The following is a 19,783-nucleotide window of genomic DNA, read 5'->3' as shown; positions in this document are numbered from 1 at the left end:
TAAGATATACAGACTGGAACATGAACTCACGTGACACCAAAAAAAATATTCGTATAGTTTTTTCTGTGTTCTAAGGAAAATATGACTGTGGCTTTAACAATGGGGTCCTGGTTCCATCAGGGTCATGTACAAGGTGTCAGATACCTTTTTTTTATTTATACATACACAGACAAATTAATTTTATGACTAGTCGATAAATGCAAAACTCAGTAATTCATTAATAAGGTTGTATTGAATGTCATTAATTAAAATAGGATCTCTTGGTGGAGTTTTCAGGACTTTGACAAACCTTACCAATAGTATACAGGCAAAATATTGCTGAAAATATTTTATAAACTTAGTATAAAATTTTTGGGCTGGGATAAACAATTTAAGGACCTCTAATGAGATATAATGAAGGGGAGAGGGGTGTGACTATACAACCCGATTACGATTCGATCAATTTCTCAGAATATTATGAACAGAATTTTAATAGATAAAACAACAGGAAAAAATGAAGACTGAAACATCTTTTAGGTGGCCTTGCACCTCCAGGGTTGCGGGTTCGATTCCAACCTAGGGTCTGTGTGTGTGTATTTTCATGTTCTCCCTGTGTTTAGTGGGTTTTCTACAGGTACTCTGGTTTCCTCCCACAGTCCGAAGACCTTCAGATTAGGTTTATTGGCGTTCTAAAATTGCCTGTAGTTTGTGTGTTGGGTGTGAGTGTGTGTAAATGGATTGGCACTTAAGGGAAAAAACTAATGGGAAAAAAAAAAAATAAGAAAAGATTATTATTATTATTTTTAAACATTTCTAAATTGTTTACAATAATAATAAAAAAAAAAATTCTGTCTTTTGAAGTCTTATTAAAATAATTTTCATGAACAGAGGTTTAATACTTTATAGCAAAATAATAATAATAATAATAATAATAATAATAATAATAATAATAATAACTAAGTATAATAATCTATAACAGCTAAACTATATCTTACAAAAATAAAAAATATTATAAATCCTTCGTTTTATTAAGTGAAATCTCTGATCTGGGCGAAATGATGAGTTGAAAATTGCCAGCTCTGAAACTGCCTCTGGGGCATCGATTTAACAGAAATGACTCACTTCAACGGTCTCTCTCTCTCTCTCTCTCTCTCTTTCTCTCTCTCTCTCTTTAAAGCATTCTAACAGTTTTATAAACATATAACACATTTTAATTCTTGTGAACCAGAGCCATCAGTCCCAGGATTTGCTGGATATAGAAATATTTTAACCTGTACAGATTGGGACTGCTGATATTGGAACAGTGGATACTGTAAATAATACAAAGCTAATTAACATAATGTAAATCACAAAATTTTCCACAGTGCATATGGTTACAGCTTTGCGCATCTCCTGGGCAGTCTGACGTTTTATAATGGTCCTGAATGTGCGCTGTGTCTGTGCACAGGAACATATGATCCAGAATGAGGTGTCTATTTTGAGGAGGGTAAAACACCCCAACATAGTCCTGCTAATTGAGGAGATGGATACGTACAGTGAGCTTTACCTGGTCATGGAGCTGGTCAAGGTAATCATTTGAATGCATATTTGTAACTGTGTTCCAAAACCATTAAGAATAATGTCCATTTTAACAGACAATTAAAAAAAAAATTTTTTTAATTAATTTATTCAATATATTATTCATGTTTTGTAACAACGCTGTCAGGCTCAAGGCCCTAGTTGCAAAGAAATAATCACAATGTCCCTAATTCTCCTGGACATAAACAGGTTAGAATAATGGAGATTGGATCAGGAGGTCTGAGCAACATACTGTAGCAATGATTCATAATTGCATAGTGATGCATATCTATGATATTTGCTGTTAGGATAAAAGGTGCACATGATTTTAGAAGACACAGTTTAACATGTTGAATGGATTAAATAGACAAATGTCTGCAGTTCATGTGGACCTCCGATTCGTTTATAGATCATGTACCAGTTCGGTTTGTGTGTACCTGCAGGGTGGAGACCTCTTCGATGCGATCACTTCTACAAATAAGTACACTGAGCGGGACGCTAGCGGGATGCTGTACAACCTGGCCAGCGCTATCAAGTACCTGCACAGTCTGAATGTAGTGCATAGAGACATCAAACCCGAGAACCTGCTGGTACACATGTCTCTTCTAATGTTTGCTACAAAACCTGCAGTGAATCTAAATAAAGGTCAAAGTTCTATAGTACAATCCTTGTGTGTGGAGATGAGATAAATTCATTTAAATTATTCAGATTAAATTAGGTAAATGAGAGCAAATGTTTTACCGTGACAGGCTGCAAAGTGCGAAAAGATCCAATTTAAAACTTGGATCACCTCAGCAGCGACCTCATTTCCCCTCTCGTCTGTTTCAACCACTCAGCATTCAGCATCAGCAGTAATCTAATCACCAACCTGATCATCTGTCAACATCTGCACCTGTTTCTCACTCGTTCGTAGATTTTTGTTTTTATGCTTAAAATGATTCATAGGTCATTGTGTGGCAAAACAAACGAAATACAATCGTCTGAAATGGGTCAGGTACAGGGACAGGACCGAAAATGCGAATCAAAAACTTGCCCAAAATGTAAGCTAAAGTGTCCTTCAGGAAGGCTCGGAACTATTCCTTAAGACTACATTAAAAATAGGCAAAATGTGAATAAATAATTTAATAATAATAATTATTATTATAACTTAGATGACCCAAACCTAATTATAATAAATAACCCAAATATGATACAGTAGTATTTGATGACAAGGATAAATGTTATAAAATGAATAACAAGCTTAGATTATGAGGTTACAGCAGCACTTGATATGGCATTTAAAGTAAATTACTCCTACTGTTACTGTTACGGTTGCCATACTATTCCTGTTGTTGTTACTATTATTGCAGGCTTTGCAGTATTAATGCAATGATAAAATAAAGACAATTACAAAGAAAGAGAGAGAGATCATCATAGGACCAGGGAGGTCGCTAAATCGAGCACTTAATGTTCCACTAATCTATTCACCAACTCCACTGACTGCGATGTACAGTAAAGCCACTGTCAGACAAATAATGAGGCTCTGTGTGTGTGTCTCTATGTGTGTGTGTAAGGTCTATGAGCACCAGGATGGCAGCAAGTCTTTAAAACTTGGTGATTTTGGCTTGGCCACGGTGGTGGATGGACCTCTGTACACTGTGTGTGGCACTCCGACATACGTGGCACCAGAAATCATCGCAGAGACAGGGTGAGTCCACCGCGCCCACCGCGCCCCGCCCTCCTCCATCAGCAATGTCAATACTCTGCACTTCACCCTACACCCTGCCCTACCACTACTCTACTCTTCACCCTGACAGTGTGTGGTTTCTCTCTCTGATAGTTACGGCCTGAAGGTGGACATCTGGGCAGCCGGTGTTATTACATACATCCTGCTCTGTGGCTTTCCTCCCTTCCGTGGGTATGTAGGGCATGTCGTGAAAGCCTTTTTATTAAACTGCAGACGCATTTAGCGGCCTTAGAGGTCATCCCTTCATTTTTCCACAAAAAGTATGACGTAAATATGGATATCCACTGCGGTGTTTGGCTCCCCCTGGTGGTGAAGTAATGCAACGACGAATCACAGCCATGACTCAGCAATCTCTGTTAGGAGTTCGAATTAGTACGCACGCGCGCGCGCGCGCACGCACGTAAAATAACGAAGATAGACAGATTTAGATTAAACTTCAATTTCAAGTGAAGATATTAAATAAGGTAAAGATAAGATTATAGAATTAATCTAAAAACCAGCACAAATTATGTCAGTTGATTATACTGCAACTGCTTTAAATGATTTTATTTATTTTATAATATTATTTATTTTATTAAGTTGTTGGTTATAACTTAAGAGCAAAGCTACTATAAACAGTACGACTATAGGACAAATTGAACTAATACTGTATTTATTTATATTGTTTTAAAATGGAGATTATGGTGCTTATTTCTAAATATTTTAATTAACATTTCTTTATTTAAGTGCATACAGTATTTATAGAAATTAGCTTAATTATCTGGCAATAAAATGAAAATATTATTAAGCCTAAATAATAAATGTGTAAAAATTGGCTAAATGATGTGCATTTAATCTCATGAGAAATATTAGATTAGAATATTAGAAGTGATTACAACTGAGTAAAAAAAAAGGGAAAAAAAGTGTATACATAATATAAATGTTTGCAATAAGGTACATTTTGCCCCATTAATTTGGTGTGTGTGTGTGTGTGTGTGTGTGTGTAGAACCACTGATGATCAGGAGGCTCTGTTTGATCAGATTCTCACAGGACAGCTGGATTTCCCTCTGCCATACTGGGACAACGTGTCCGACACTGCCAAGGTACACAAACCCCCGAGTGTGTACTCGGTCTAAATACCATTGTACAGCCACCCATTATTTTAGTGCCTTGTGCAACATACTAGTGCAACTTTAGTGCCTTGCAAATGTATTAATACCCCATAAACTCTTCATGATTTTCTAGTCTTGCTACAGATTATCTCAGATATGTGGTCTATCACATACAATAAAATCCCAATAAAATAGTTATTTGTCATTGTAACTTGACAGAATTTGCAAACGTTCAGGGGGTATAAATACTTTTGCAATACATTGTAAACATTTACTGAACATTCCGATAGGAGACTGGATCATCATGGCCACATAACACAATAATTGAGTGAAACTTTGGCACTCTGTATAAATTCCTCTTCATGTCTGCGTCACTTTGCAGGAGCTCATCACATATATGCTGCAAGTGGAGGTTGAGCAGAGATACACAGCTCTGCAGGTTTTAGACCATCCCTGGGTCAACGTAAGGCATTTAAACATTCATTCTGTAGAAACTTCTTTTTCCAAACACATCATTAAACCTAAAGTGACATGCTGCATGGTCTGTGTGTCAGGACGATGGTTTGTCTGAGAACGGGCACCAGCTGTCAGTGGCCGGAAAAATAAAGAAGCACTTTATCACAGGGTCGAAGTCGAGCAGCACAGCGCCTGGCGTGTCTGTTATAACAGTAAGAAGCTTTCACTTTATTACACTCCATTTCTACTCTTTCATCTTTAAATATGAACATAGCCTTAATGCAAACCAAAAAATGCATAATGAGAGCAGGTTTAAATCATTATAAGAATAAATTAAGGAATTTAAAATTATTTAAAATTAGGGAATTAATAATATCTTTTATTTCAGTTAAAAAAAAGATACAAGAGATGGGAAAAAAACATTATGCAACAAGCTCTATTTTTAATAATTATACTGACTATGGTCTAAAGTTTTAGCACCTCTAGTGTTACACATGATATTTGCCAGCTGTTCAGAGCATCACTTATAAAAGATGCAGATTATCCGTGTATCATTTAACCTGATCAGTGATTTATTGCCATGATATCAGGCAAATGTTAAATAAAACAAAAACAATTTTCCGTTTTGGCATGTTTAAAAAGATATATAACAATCCATTTCTCTTCCTTTAATGAAAGCAGCATAACACATGCAGGTCTCATCTGATTATCAGATTCTCTACACTCAGGAATTTAAAGAATCTCGTGCTTCATCACACATTCATGCTTTTTTGTCTTCTATACAAACTCAGTGTTAATCAGTTTAGTGCTTTCAGGCTGTTAAAAGTAATAACTCACTATAATCCTCTGATTGTGATGTAAATTTTTTCATCAACTCCAAAAGTATTGGCACCCCTCAGGATTTTAACATCGAGCAAAAACTAAAATCTTTCTGACATATATTTATTTATTTTTTGTTTGGACATGAATGCAGGAAATGATCCACCAAAATAAATTGCTACTAGTTGAAATGATTGTTTCTCATGCTTTTTGTTACACAAAAGGAATGTGATGATAATAATAATAATAATAATAATAATAATAATAATAATAAAATATACATTATGTTTACACCCATGTAAGTGACACAGTTGATTAAATCTCTGCTTAACGTCATGAAGGGCGCCAATAATTATCTGAGGCCAGGTGAGCCGCGTCAGAAGCAGCGTTTGCAGGATCAGGAAACGTGTGAGAGCGTGGCACTTGAATCCATCGTGTGCTCCTTTCGATCCATCGCTCCATCCTGCGGCTTCCTCCCTTCTTTCTCTCTCCATGTCACTGCTCCTGACCTCATTTCCTGTCCGCTGCTAATCCGATATGCTTCTGTCCTGCACTGGTGTCGACTGTCAGCACTGTTGTCAGGGAAAATCTGCTAAACTGCTTTCCTTTATGCAACCTTTTTATTTATACTCATATTTTCTTTCTTTATTATATATGCAGTTCTATGCCATGCATACCAAAAGTATGTATGCAGTATTGACAAAATAACATGTACAGTAGATGATTCATTTGCAATACATTCCATTCAAACCATGCACATATAATACAGTTCATAGGTACATATAGTGTGTCTTCACGAAAGAATTAGAAATTAGGTGTTTGTCTGTTTAATTTATTTATTTATTTGTAAAAGGTCTTGAGGAATTTTGGATTTTTTTCCTCCTTTGAAAGTTTATGACATGGATTTTTTTTTCTTTTGCTTTTTTGGTGATATTGACTTGGCTGTTTGAATTCATCAGGTTAAACATCCTTCGAGTCAATTACAAATTGTTTCTAAATCTGAGTTTAATATAGTAATAAATAGCCATATACAGTACCACAGCAATTAACTAGAATTAACATTTATTATTTATTTATTTTATTATTATTATTATTATTTTTTTTTTTCATTTATAGCTACATTTAATCTTGTGGTCTTTTTTTAATCACTTACTGTATGTTCTAGCAGCTATAAGCAGTCATTCTTTTATTTTTCAATTTTCTCTTGAGGAATTAATAAAGCAAAACAAACAAAAACAAGTAAAAAAAAAAAAGTACATTATAGTCCATGCAGTGTATGTGGAGCACATGTCACACAGTACAGTATGTGTATAATATGTGCACATTAATATTAACCTTGCTGCTAAAACCTTTCAGGTTTTTTTTATTTGTTTTTTTTTTAAAGAAATTTTTTTTAACGCCACTTGGTTTGTGAATTCAATAGTGCTGTATTATTAACAGTCACTAATCTCTACACCCTAAAAAATGCTGGGTTAAAAACAACCCAATCTGGGTTGTTTTTAACCCAGCTGCTGGGTAACTATTGGACTAACTACATGCTGGGTTAATTTAACCCAGCAAAATGGGTTATTTTTTTAACCCAGCAAAATGGGTTAAATATTCAACCCAAATGCTGGGTCATATTTAACTATAATGCTGGGTTAATTCTACCACATAAATTGGTTAAATGTTCTACCCAGATGTTGGTTCATTTTAACTGGAATGTTTAGTTAATTCTACCTCACAAATAGGTTATTATTTTCATGTTTTACAGTGAATCTGTAAAAAAAAAAAAAAAACTACCCATGTCTATTAAACAGTTAAATTACTTTGATATACTGGTTTATTACAAAAAAAAAAACTTAAAAGTTTTGCAAACCATACATATATGCAATAAACAACATCCTATTAAATGTTCATAGAAAAAACGTTTATTTTTCAAAAGCACAAGAACAGATAATCAACAGCGACATCATTACTATTACTTTTTACATACATACTATTACTCACAAGGGCAGAATGGAGTAATAACACAAATAGGCTGAGGCAGCTTCTACAAAGCAGGATCTCTTTGTGACATTAGATATCTTTTCTGCAGAACAAAACTATCCAGCCCTGGTTTCATTTTAACATACAAACACTGTCTATGACTTTTCAAGTAGGCCTTGCTATTTCATAGCAACATTACAAAAAGTCCTATACAGGTGCACACTACTTTAAATAGTTAATGTAAAAAATATAAAATGCCTTGAAGCACACCTCAACCGCCCCAAGTAGTGTGCATTGCTCCAGAGCCTGTCCCACCAGAATGACGAATGCCTGACTCTCCCAATGCAGCATGTGGGGGTACGGCCTTGACACTTCAGCGTGCTGGAGGTATTCCACCATGTTGGTGCCAACCTTAGAAAAAAATGAAAGAAAGTTAAACATTTGTTGAATAACAAAGATTAAACTGAATAAGACTATTAATTTAATGTGTAATAGGATTTATACTAAATAAAAAAATGACAAAGCTAGGGTATAGGTAACCTGAAACAAAAACATGGAGACAGCTACTACCAAAAATAAAATAAGCAAAATAAGCATGGCTTTTGGGATAAAGCTCATATATATATATATATATATATTAGTCAGACTAGTTGATCTTGTGGTCTGTGTTGATTTTAAGCTCAAGAGAGACACGAAGCTCTGACTGACAGCCGCTGAATCCACCGGTGAACTTTGGGGGAGGAGCCACCAAACTTCAACCCAGCAGCTGGGTTACACAAAAACTACCCAACTCTCTGTAAATAACCCAGAAAAATGACCCAACAGCGGCAACCCAGCGTTTGGGTAGAAAAAACAACCCAGCGTTTTTTAGAGTGTATGTTACACAAATGTTAGTATGCATAATCAATCCTAAAATGTGTGCTTTTAGCAAATGTTTGCATTAATTCATATGAATTTATTTTACTTTCATAATATCACTCTTAATCCTGCTGATCTATTAAAATAAATTAAGCACATCGGTAGCTCAGCAGCTCAGTGCCGCATCCAGAACGAAGTGAAAGTTCTAAAGTGACGAAGTTTTGCACCCGTTTCTCTTTGCTTAGCCGGACGACGGGTTTTCCATCAAGCGCTCAGGGTCTTTGGACTACTCCTCCCACCCGGGGATGTACTGGATAAGGTACGCCAACCTGCAGCGCCAGGCTCCAGTGTGTCCGTGGCAACGTGCTGGCAGTCTCCATCACACCCTCTGCTGTTTCTCGTCGCTTTTCTCAGCCGCCTCATCACCACTCTGGTTTCACTCACTGCATCAGTTTAGTTGCTGCCAACCTTCACCTCACTAATGGAGCTCCATCACTGCATCACCTGATCGCCAGCTTTGAGTTTGATTTGCTGCGAGTGTGTCTGAGCTGATGTTCCCTAACAGGAATGTAGTTTTTTAAAACATGTGTATTATGCTTCATTGTTGCTGGCTTGTACAGTGTGAATTTTAGCCTTTTTGAATTTTAGAAAGGATCTTTAGTGTAAAACTCTGCTAATGTATTATTCTTTTTTGGTCTCTGTAGCCAAGTGTCCAAAGAAGTATAATTGGCTGTAGTTACTTTCGGTCTTTGGTTAGGTTTTTTTCAGAGCAACAATAACCAAATCATGGAAGTCTGGATGACATACAGTATATGACATGACCTTTAGTTCATTGTTTGACAAAAAGGTTTCTTTTTTTTTTTTTCTTTGACAACTCTCTTAGGCATATGGAGGCGAATTGTACACTGTTTTGCCCAAAGTACCAGGGTGAGTCAAAAATTATCCGCACTCTGGCTCTTATTTTACTTAACTTAAAAAGACAAATGCATCATTTTTTGACATAATCTTCTTGATTTTCAATAGACTGTCAACAAGCTTTAGTATTCCTTCATTTAAAAACATGTTTTAGGTTGTGCTGCGAGCCACAAATGCACCGCTATCTTTACTTTTTTATCAGTGGTGAATCTTTGTCCCCGTAGGGCTGCTTTCAGGCGAACACTCAGGTAAAAGTGGAGTGAGATCAGGACTGTAGGGGGGATGCTTTAACACCCCAAAATGATGACAGTGTTGGCAGAAGCGTGCGGGCATGCATCGTCATGGTATAACACAATGCCCTTGGATAGCAATGGGCTATCCAAAGTTTAAGCTCCAGTTTTTCAATAAGCCTCTCACTGTAATGAGCACTGTTGATTGTTTAACCTTTTTCCTGATAATTTTTCAATACTGTCCCTTGAGGATCTCAGAAAACTGTAAGCAGCAATTTACCAGCTGATGGTTGACCTTTGAACTTTTTCTGGGATTGGCGATTGAGGGTGTTTTTGTTCCATACTATGCTGTTTACTCTCAGGCTCGTAGTGAGGTGTCTCATCACCAGTAATGATTCTCTTTAGGAGACTTTCACCCTTTCTTAGAGTATCAGTCCAAATTTTGTGTTTTCTTCTGTGTGTTGTTTTGGCACCAGGTACACCCTCAGACCATAAAAAATACAGAATCTTTGAATGCTGCTCATCTTCCGTGCAAGTAGGACGTCCATTTTTGCACCTAATGCAGCAACAAATGAAGTGATGTAACTTATTTACATGTGCACAGCAGTTACTGGGGTGTTGGTAGTCTTGAACGGAAAGTGCTGATTAAACTTTGGTTATTTTAATACAAGGTGGCCAACAGGAGTGCGGATCATTTTTTACTATCCCTTATGTAAGCCCTGCCTAATACAGCTATATGTCGGTTTCCACAAACTTTTGCTGCAAAGTTGAAAACAAACAATTGTAAAGAATGTCTTTCCATTTTGTAGCATTCCAATTCCCTTTCACTTAAACTAAAACCTACCCTGTTCCAGCCAATGACAAAGGCCCTGTGTACAGAGTGAGCTCCAGGAAGACATACTACAGTATGTTAAGCTACTATGTTAAGTGAAAGACCTCATTTGGCCTGCACAAAGCTCTGAACACCATCAACTCCATTGGGGTGAACTGCTCACCAGATCTTCTCATCTAACACTACTGGTTGAACTAACAAATGCTTTTAGAGATGAATGAACACTAACACCTAGAGAAAAGCTTTTCCACAAAAGTTAAGGTTATTAACATTGTATGGTAGACTAATAATGTATTAATGCCCATGGCTTTGAGAAGTGGCTGTGCTGGTCAGGTGTGCATACTTTTAGTCATAAATTGTACACCCATTATATATAATATACAAATTGCCGATCAACTTAGGGTCTCTAAAGCCCTGATATGAGTACATGTTTTACATACTGTATTATTTAAATGAAGAGCAAAAAAAAAAAAAAGGTCTATTTGTTTGGCTGGTCATCATCATTAATTCATGTGTTTATGTGCTTATCCAGACCAACATTTTCTTTAAAGAGTCTTTACTGTATGAGAATGAGTCAGAGTCAAGTGCTTTTTAACTTTTTTTTTTAAGTCTTTGGTGGTTGAAGTGTAGGAAGATGTCTGAGTGCTTAGCAAGCACACTGACAAGATGGGAATAATGACACCAAAAACTTTCAAACCTGTTGTCCTAACCTCTACCTTCTCCGCTCGTTATTTAGAGCACCGCTCTTGATAAGGAGAGGCAGGTTTTCAGACGAAGACGCCACCAGGATGTGAAGTCCACCACCACTCGTGCTCCACGCAGCAGCTTCCAGTCGAAGCCTTCAGCTGGACCCAGTCTCACCCCTGCAGAGTTTACCTCCGAGTCCGAGGACTACTCGCCCAGCTCCGCCGAGACTGTGCGCTCCCCAACCTCACCGTTCTAAACAATCCAACATCCTTCTCCTAGACATACACACTCTGAACAGAGTCAGAGCGTCAATCTAGTATGTGACTGGATCAAAAGAAATTTGGAATGGTTTAATGATATAAGCTCTTTAAGAAACTGCATGTTTTGATCTGGAACACTTCCTGGAAATCCTGTATTTATAATGCATTTTAAAATGGAGTAATATTTGACTGTGTACAGCATACACAACATACATACCTATGTAATATATAAATATTTAAACAATACTACTCATTATTATGCCAAATTATGTGACTTGAGTATTACCAGTATTTGTATTTTTATTCATTTTTCTGGTACTATTTATTGATCAACTTTGTTGCATAGCATTTGGATACCAGAACTACAGCATTAGTAGAGCTCCTGTTATAGAAAATGAAAAATCAATAATGTTATGAAAACACAATGACAGGATCTGCTAAGTTGTAATGCTTTATAACCTGCCACATGCTTTCTAAAAAAAGAAATCTACAGAACTTTGCAGAGTTATTTATAAAATTCAGAGAATCTTATTTCCCTTAACTACTGTACAGTATATGGAACAAAATTAACCATATAATATTTAAAAAAGGTATTTAATTTTTGCTTGCACCCAGAACTATTCATTAGCAGTCTACAGGTAGTGTGCATGTTACCCGACAAGCATTCGTAATGCATTATGAATACAGGATTCATTAATAGGTGTTACCGATCGGTTCTGTTTTGAAGTTATAACAATAACATTTAGTGTAGGCGTAAACTTGTAGCGAGTTCTAAAAATATAAAAAGAAATAAAAAGAACAGATTTTGCAGAATTTACTTCCTTAAAAATTGAAATTTGAGTATTTAAAAAAGCACAACCTTTGGTCTAAATTAGTTGCTAAAAAGCAAACAAACAAACAAACAAAAAAAAAAAATAAAACTACTAGATACTTATCTGGATTCAAAAGTTGGCAGTAAAATACAGCGCACTGATGCGTAATTGTATACGTTTAGTGTTTAACTTTAGCGCTGGTCAACTTCAGCACAATGGGAACGTTTTTATTCCCTTTGTGTTGGCGTCGTCCCGTTTCTTAAATCTGTTCTGTTCATATGCCCTTAAGTGTCTCCACTGTATATAATAAAAGAAAAAGTGCTAATACTGTACATGGAGTAAATGAACTAGTAAGATGAACAGATGAATGTGAAGTTCAGATAGGATTCTCGTTCTACGGAAACCTTATAGACCTTAAAAATCTAAAATCTTCCATAATGCCACAAATCAGTATTTTTTTTAAAAACAGTGTTTTATATTTATTTCTCCATTTCATTTCATATCCGCCAATCCACACATGCATCAGGCTTCTAAGCCTCAAGTTTCATTGTTGCAAAAGTCGTTGATTATCAAGCTCCTGAAATGTTTTATCAACATCAATAATGTAGTAGGTTATTTCACCGTACACCATATTTAGTGGTTAGGTTGTTTAGAAATGGATTAGATTATCCTTAAAATCAGTCAAGTCTTTTCTTTGATTGACCGGTGCTATTTTAGATAGACAAGAAATGTTTACAAAATGGCGATTTTTAAATCCTTGATCATCAAGTGTGTGGTCGTAAATATGTTAGATCCCACAAGTTACAATTTCAAATTATACTAAATAAGGAAGCAGCCAGTGACTTGCACTTTGTTGTATAAACCTCAGACTTTACCTGCAAACAAAACCCACATATAGACGAAGTATAATGCTTAAACAAAAGAATTTGATAAATAGTGATAACATGAAACGGAATGGAGGATTAGTAATACACGCCATCCCAAAAGTCTCTATACATAGGCAAACTTAACACTTTTTAGCGCAAATGTAGAGTAACTAACAAAAAAAATCCTCTACATACAGTGTGTTGGTTTGGCGTCTGGATACTGCAGATGGGCTGCGAGATGTCATGTCATTACTTATAATTAAATCAAAGTTTTTTTTGTTTTCAATTTTGTTATTATGTTTAAAATTTTCATAAAATATTTCTGATTACGTGTTTACATTTACAAAGTAACCAGAAGTAATAAAACAAAGCCAGGCGATTTAAATATCATGATATTCTTCATTTATCTCAGTCACATCAAAGTTTCTGATTAAAGGTTTAAAAGACTTTAACATTTCAAACTGAGTCGCAGTCTTGGTAAATTTGAAATGGCTTCTCAAAAAAATATATATTTTTTTTTGCAATACTAGAAAAAAAATGTCTATCCCACTTTGTTTTAACACAGCTTGTGTCATGCATGTAACTGCACTTTGAATGCGTATATAACATCGTTGTGATGGTCCATGGTCTTGACAAATCTATAAAAAAAAATGTACAGTAATAACCACAAGTATGAAAATTTGTTAAAGATATTTGGCTAAAAAGGAAAATAAAAAAACTCCTATGGGTTTTTTTTGGCAAACAGAGAGAGTAGTTCAAGATACAAAAGCTATCTATCTAAGAGGAGATAAAATAGGCTAAAGGTAGTTGTAAAAGCAAAACGTATGTTAGACATATAAAATAATATTTATGCGCCATTCAAAAAGAGTGGCGTAAATAATTTACATTTTTCATTATATACATGCAGTACTGTGCAAAAGTCTTGAGCCACACAGTGAGCGAAGAATCAAGCAGAGAAAAAAATTAAATCATTAAAAAAAATCTAACTTAAGGCATAAACCGGTGAGAAACACAGATACTGAATGCTGATTGGTTAGAACAGATGAGAGGGGAAATGAGGTCGCTGCTGGAGGTTTGTAAGTTATACCTTTGGGCACTTTGCAGCCTCACCGTAAAACGTTTGTTCCTATTTTTATTTATTTATTGTTCATTTAATCTGCATTAATATACTTAATTTACTATGAAGAAACTAGGGGTGACTCAAGACTTTGACAGTACTGTGTACTGTATAGTGTTTCGACATTTTGTCCTAATGCTGTGTAAACTCAAAACATTTCAGTTCTACTGTATATGTTGCGTTTTTTTGTTTGTTTGATTATGATTAATTTAGACAGGGATGGGCAGATTTATACTTTTTATCCATCTATTAATACTGACAATGAGCACATTAATACAGTCAAAAGCTTTCATTTGAATTAGAGCGGTTGCTCCTAAAAATGGAAAATCAGTCCCAACCTTCTGACCAATCAAGAATTCAGCAATGCTTTTTGTGATGATTTGATTGTATTGATTAATTATTTGGATTTATTCTATTAGAATTGATTTTCCAGATCAGGTGCAAAGGAAATTGGCTAAATAAGATCTTGAGGTTAAGGTAAAGCACAGGAATGATCACAGACATGTCTTAATTGCCTTAGTTAGTTTAAAAAAAACACACAATTTATCCGTTTTTGAATGTTAAACTATTTATGAATGTGAACTTTTATAAAAACACCAAAAAACAAGTTTAGCTACATCATAATTTTTTTTTTTTCAGTTGAAAATGGCCTTTGATGTTTTTAATCTGAATTTACTTTTAAAAACATAGACTAGGATAAACCCAGGATTCTTTTTAAAGCTACCTACATCTGTATCAACTCTGACTCATGTTTATTCTTTTACTGGTTTTTTTTTTCTGTTGTCTTCAAAATACTGTATGTTAATAATGTAAAGTTTCTATCTGTTTCTTCAGTGTGCAAACGGTTTAAAAGCTAGTTTAGTAGGAACAGGCACAAAATCATGACATTAGCACAAAGAGTAGCGCGAGCAAAAAGCACAGAGACGTTAGCATGAAAATTTGCCTTTTAAAAATCTACAAATGATACACGATTGTCTGAAAAGTCATCAGTAACCGAAGTGAACAGATTTTACACTGGTGATGTGTATGAAATTCACTCCTTATAACTGTTTGAGGAAATAATATTATGCAAAGTCCAATGAATGGAAGGTTAACCTGTATCTTTTAAGCTGTATGATTGGCTGGTCATTGTCTTTTTCTTTAAAAAAAAAATGTGGTGAAAACAACAGCTTTTGTTCTGATCGTGAGCGGGAAGTGGCTTTGCTTCCAAGTAGCATTTATTTAAACAGTGGTGCCCTCAGCAACAAGCCAAACAAGAATAAACTTTTCCTTTGCATCTTGTGTTAAATGTCTGGTAGTGGTGTGCAAACTTCTTCACATCTTATCTCTTTATATTCAACTTTATGTAAATCCTAGCTTAGAATTCTTATTCTGTCTGTTGTGATCAAGTCAAGTGATGCTTTATTGGAAAGGATACATTTGATTTCCATGATTTTTTAGAATTTAAAATGTACTTTCCAAGAGGTGTTCAAGTCAAACCGGGATTGTTGATTGTTATGTAAGTGTATACAGTACAGTTATGAGAGGAAAAACTACCTTTATTTACCTATATGAAACTCTGCTACACTAATACACTTATCCTGAGGTGCAGTGCTGTAGTGAAGGGTATGTACAAGTATACAGAGTCTTCCTATCTTATTTTTTTTATTAAAAAAAAATAAAAAATTAAGAAAATCATTATTTTTAAAATAAGCGGTTAAAAATTTTTAAAAACAAATGAAGCTCTTACTGAAAAATTACCAGTGCATCATGTTGAATTTATTTAATATTTATCAATTAGGCCTTTGTAGGACCGATACTATTTGGAAACTGGCTTTTTTACAAATCATTTAAAAGTCTATACTGTAGTAGTGGCCTTCCATATCTGATGCAAATTAGTGAGTATTAAAAATCACAATTATGTACAGTGGTTGGATCACCCAGCAATCAATAATCTAGATTTACTTGCCAAATTTGAATCTGTTATGTTAATTTATAAATAAATGATCTTTATTATTTTTATCAAAATGTTGAGTAAAAGGGATGTTATGAACAGTTATGTGCCGAATGTAATAATCTACAGGGAGTATATTTGTCTGACAACTTAGCGTAAACAAGGCGTGAGATACTCAACCTCACAAAATGTTATTTCTTTGTATTAATAAGTTAAACAGAGATTTCTGCTGTACAAAAAAACAGACAGACCTATACAGGGGCTTCAACCTGAAATAATAATATCACTGATTACACTAAAGGTGATCAGATTATTTTTAGCTTTGAACTTTTTAACTCTTTCTACAGACTCTTTACTTAAATCAACAACAGGTTCTAACTCTAAAAAAAAAATTAAAAAAAAAGCATCCCAACAGAATGCACTTATGTACTGTAAGTCGCTCTGGGTTCGGGCATCTGGCAAATAAATAAATGAATGTCATTGTTTATAACACAGGCGGAAGTATATTTACATCATATCAATAAAGTAAAACCCAACCCCACCACTGCTGCAGCAAAAATCAAACACTGGAACTATGAGGCTACAGTGCTAACCACTGCGCCTCAACAAGCATCCCAGATGGGACCCATCCCCTGGCAGGACAGTGTCTTATTCAGCCACTGGGTTGGGGGGGCTAAGGTCTATCCCCGGAGCGGCACAAGGAGGGGTACATCCTGAACAGGGTTCCAATCCATTGCAGGACACGGACACAAAACAGGCAATTTGGGAACGCCAATTAGCCTAATCTGCATGTCTAAACAGCAAGCACAGAAAGAACATGCAAACTCCATACACAGAGATGGGAATTAACCCCGGACCCTGGAGGTACAAGGCGACAGTGCTGACCACTAAGCCACCGTGTCACCGCCATCAACAAGTGTGGATAAGCAAAGTGAGTTGGATTAGAAAACTGATCAAACCAAATGAAAGTTTCAGTTTATTGCATTTTATTATAAACTTTTTTTTTATTCTTACAATGATCAGTATTGATAAGGGAATAATACAATAGGTTTGACAAAATCATAACTCTGAAAAAAAAAAACATTTTAAAATAAATGGACAATCAGCGGGACAAGATGAAAGGACAGACTTATTTGTTTAATTTGGGACAGATTTCATATTTAATACAAAAACATGATGTGCATGTTTTCAAGCCTTTCTTCTGTACATACAGTACTTCAGTTTATGCTCACTTACAATAACTTGGAGCAGATGGAGCACAATGTTGACCAGCAGGAATGAGAAAGTTTTACACTTACATTTAAAACCTGCCTGCCATCAGTTTAGCTTATATGGAATACATATCATTTTATCTTATTTTTTTGTAAACATTGCTGAACAATGTTTTTGCTTCAATGTTTTGTTGTAGTCGACATTCGGAACCGAGATTTGAAGACCTAAAACATAAGCATAATTAAAATAAATAAATAAATAAATAAAATGAACGGAACATAAAGTTAGGATGCACGTTGAGCTTTGCCATATAATCGTTTAATAGATGTTATTTTATTTTTACCTAAGCAAATATTTGGTGTGTGAAGAACCACTGAGGAAAACATTTACTGTAACAAAAGTGTTATATTTAAAATGGAAAAAACAAAAAACGATAAATTTTGATGAAGCAGTACATTTCACAAAAAAAAAAAAAAAAACAACAACAACAACAACACAGGGCTTATTTAGTCACAACACAAAAAAATATGATGTTTAAATTAATAAAACACTTATTTATCTACTTGTTTAAGAAAGACCCAGACAGACAGTTTGAGGAGTTTAAACACATTTTTTTTTAAGATACTTGACTCAGTGAGAGTTAAGGAATACATTTTAACAATATCCATATTTACATCATGAACCACTATTTACCCTGAAAATAAGCCTCTTGAAGGTGAAATATGCTGCTAGCATATACAAATATACACTGTAGAAACGCTTATTTCTGGATTTTCACAGTTTAAATTGTGGGAAATTGGCTGATGTCTATCAGATCTCTGATCGTAGCTTAAGATCCTAGCTCTGTTTTTTGTTTTTTTAACACTTTTCAGAGCTGCTTCTTTTTTTTTTTTTTTAAATGACTACAATGTCTTTATACAGTACTTTAGAGAAGCGGCACATAACTGGGATGCGCTGTTACTAACCGAGCACACACTATGCGAGAACTATGAAGTCATTCTGTCGCCAGTTCCATCAGTCGTGCTGAAAGGTTCTGCCGACTCTTCGTCAGCGCTGCTGGTTCTCAGTGGATCCTCCCTGGAAACATGAGAGTCTGAGAGAGCGAGTCTTGTCCTCTGAGCATGCTTAGTAGCGATTTTGATGCTCATAATGCCAGCGGTTGAAATCGATGTTGAATGCTACAATGCTGCCAGACGCCATACCGGTGATCAACGTCCTGAAAAACACAAGAGGATGTACGAATGAAAGTTTTTTAAGCCATTAGTATGTAATTAATGCCTTTCAAATTCGTACATACACATTTTTGTAATTATTTATTTTATTCCACAGAACCATGTGTGTTGGTTTTCTCTGCAAGAATCACAATTGTCTTGTTGAAAATAATGGTCATTTTTTTAAAAGGATTTTTTTCATTCATGCAGAAAAAAACACACACAAGTGAAAAACAAATCTTCGTCTAACTAAATGAAAAAATTACTCAAAAAAAATCTACCAATTTTTATTTGACTTTCAATGGATGGAGATTGGAGATGGCAATTTACTTAAAATAATCTGAATACTAACCTGCCCAACCAACTCTAAGCTTTATTCATCATGTATACAGTATTTTAAGCTCGCTTTATTCCTTTATATAACCTTCTGCTACGCTGATGCACTTATCCCAGTGTTTCATTAGTGCTTGGATACCAGAAAGTTCTTACGGGAAATAAGAGCCCTGATCGCACTGCCTGCTTCACCTCTGAAACGCTGGCCTCCCAAGATCTCCTCTAATAGACAAAACATTTGACAATGTGGCCATTGACTTTGAGCCATAACTTCCAGTGAATGACTGTGTGTACAGTTCCCTTAGACAGATGCATCTCTTTTGTTGGTAACAAGTTATCCATTAACAACAGACTGGTCAGACAACTCTACTGCATTTTACTACTAATCTACTGCATAACTACTGCATTTTTCAGGAAGCCTTAGAGAAGACTATATGCTTAGGAGACTGAGAGACCACTCCTCAAGACATTCTTTGATACAGTGATGGCATCAGCCATCTTCTTTGGAGTGGTCTGCTAGGGCAGCAGTGTCTCGTATGTAGACAAACTTACAGTATTAAGAGAGCCACCTCTGTGTTAGGAGATCCCCTTGACGCAGTGCAGGTGGTGGGAGGTCAATGACCGACTGCTCCATCCAAGCATTACCATCGGCTCAGTTATTATTTAGTGTCTAGGGTCTATTTGTTCTCTACAGTGTAAAATGTTTGTTTTTTGTGTTTCTTTTCTCTGTTGCTGCTGTAAATGTATTTATTTTCCCATTGATGGGACAATAAAGTTTCATCTTATTGTTTTTCCAGGATCAGGCGTTCCATTTGTTGCATGGAAATACTACAGTGGGCTTCAGTCACAGACATACAGCCTTCTTTAAAACATTTGCAGCTAAGAGTCTCATCTTCGTACTTTGCTTGAAGTCTTCTGTA

General features: G+C 35.4%; 2 protein-coding genes across 3 annotated transcripts in view; one reads left to right on the top strand and one right to left on the bottom strand.

The window, feature by feature from the left end:
* Positions 1–15,413, top strand: part of dclk1b (doublecortin-like kinase 1b) — a 48,086-nt gene extending 32,673 nt beyond the window's left edge. Inside the window, exons 9-17 of one of the 2 annotated variants that reach the window (XM_053508017.1) lie at positions 1,427–1,546; positions 1,980–2,126; positions 3,090–3,223; positions 3,356–3,433; positions 4,249–4,345; positions 4,737–4,817; positions 4,909–5,022; positions 8,701–8,774; positions 11,169–11,347. In XM_053508017.1, the coding sequence (XP_053363992.1) occupies positions 1,427–1,546; positions 1,980–2,126; positions 3,090–3,223; positions 3,356–3,433; positions 4,249–4,345; positions 4,737–4,817; positions 4,909–5,022; positions 8,701–8,774; positions 11,169–11,226 (903 nt within the window). In that variant the 3' untranslated portion in view covers positions 11,227–11,347. Of the gene's footprint in view, positions 1–1,426; positions 1,547–1,979; positions 2,127–3,089; positions 3,224–3,355; positions 3,434–4,248; positions 4,346–4,736; positions 4,818–4,908; positions 5,023–8,700; positions 8,775–11,168 lie in introns of both variants that reach the window. The other variant, XM_053508016.1, reaches the window with a different exon arrangement.
* Positions 15,414–17,137: 1,724 nt separating this feature from the next.
* The window catches only part of nbeab (neurobeachin b), a 387,766-nt gene continuing 385,120 nt past the window's right edge, over positions 17,138–19,783 (bottom strand). Inside the window, exon 57 of the mRNA XM_053507055.1 lies at positions 17,138–18,535. Coding sequence (XP_053363030.1) covers positions 18,445–18,535 — 91 coding nt within the window. The 3' untranslated portion in view covers positions 17,138–18,444. The remainder of the gene's footprint in view (positions 18,536–19,783) is intronic.

This window comes from Clarias gariepinus, chromosome 11 (genome assembly GCF_024256425.1).
Source record: "Clarias gariepinus isolate MV-2021 ecotype Netherlands chromosome 11, CGAR_prim_01v2, whole genome shotgun sequence".
NCBI classification, from domain to species: domain Eukaryota; kingdom Metazoa; phylum Chordata; class Actinopteri; order Siluriformes; family Clariidae; genus Clarias; species Clarias gariepinus.
The sequence above is the reverse complement of the archived record's forward strand: the minus strand, read 5'-3'. Positions and strand labels throughout refer to the sequence as shown.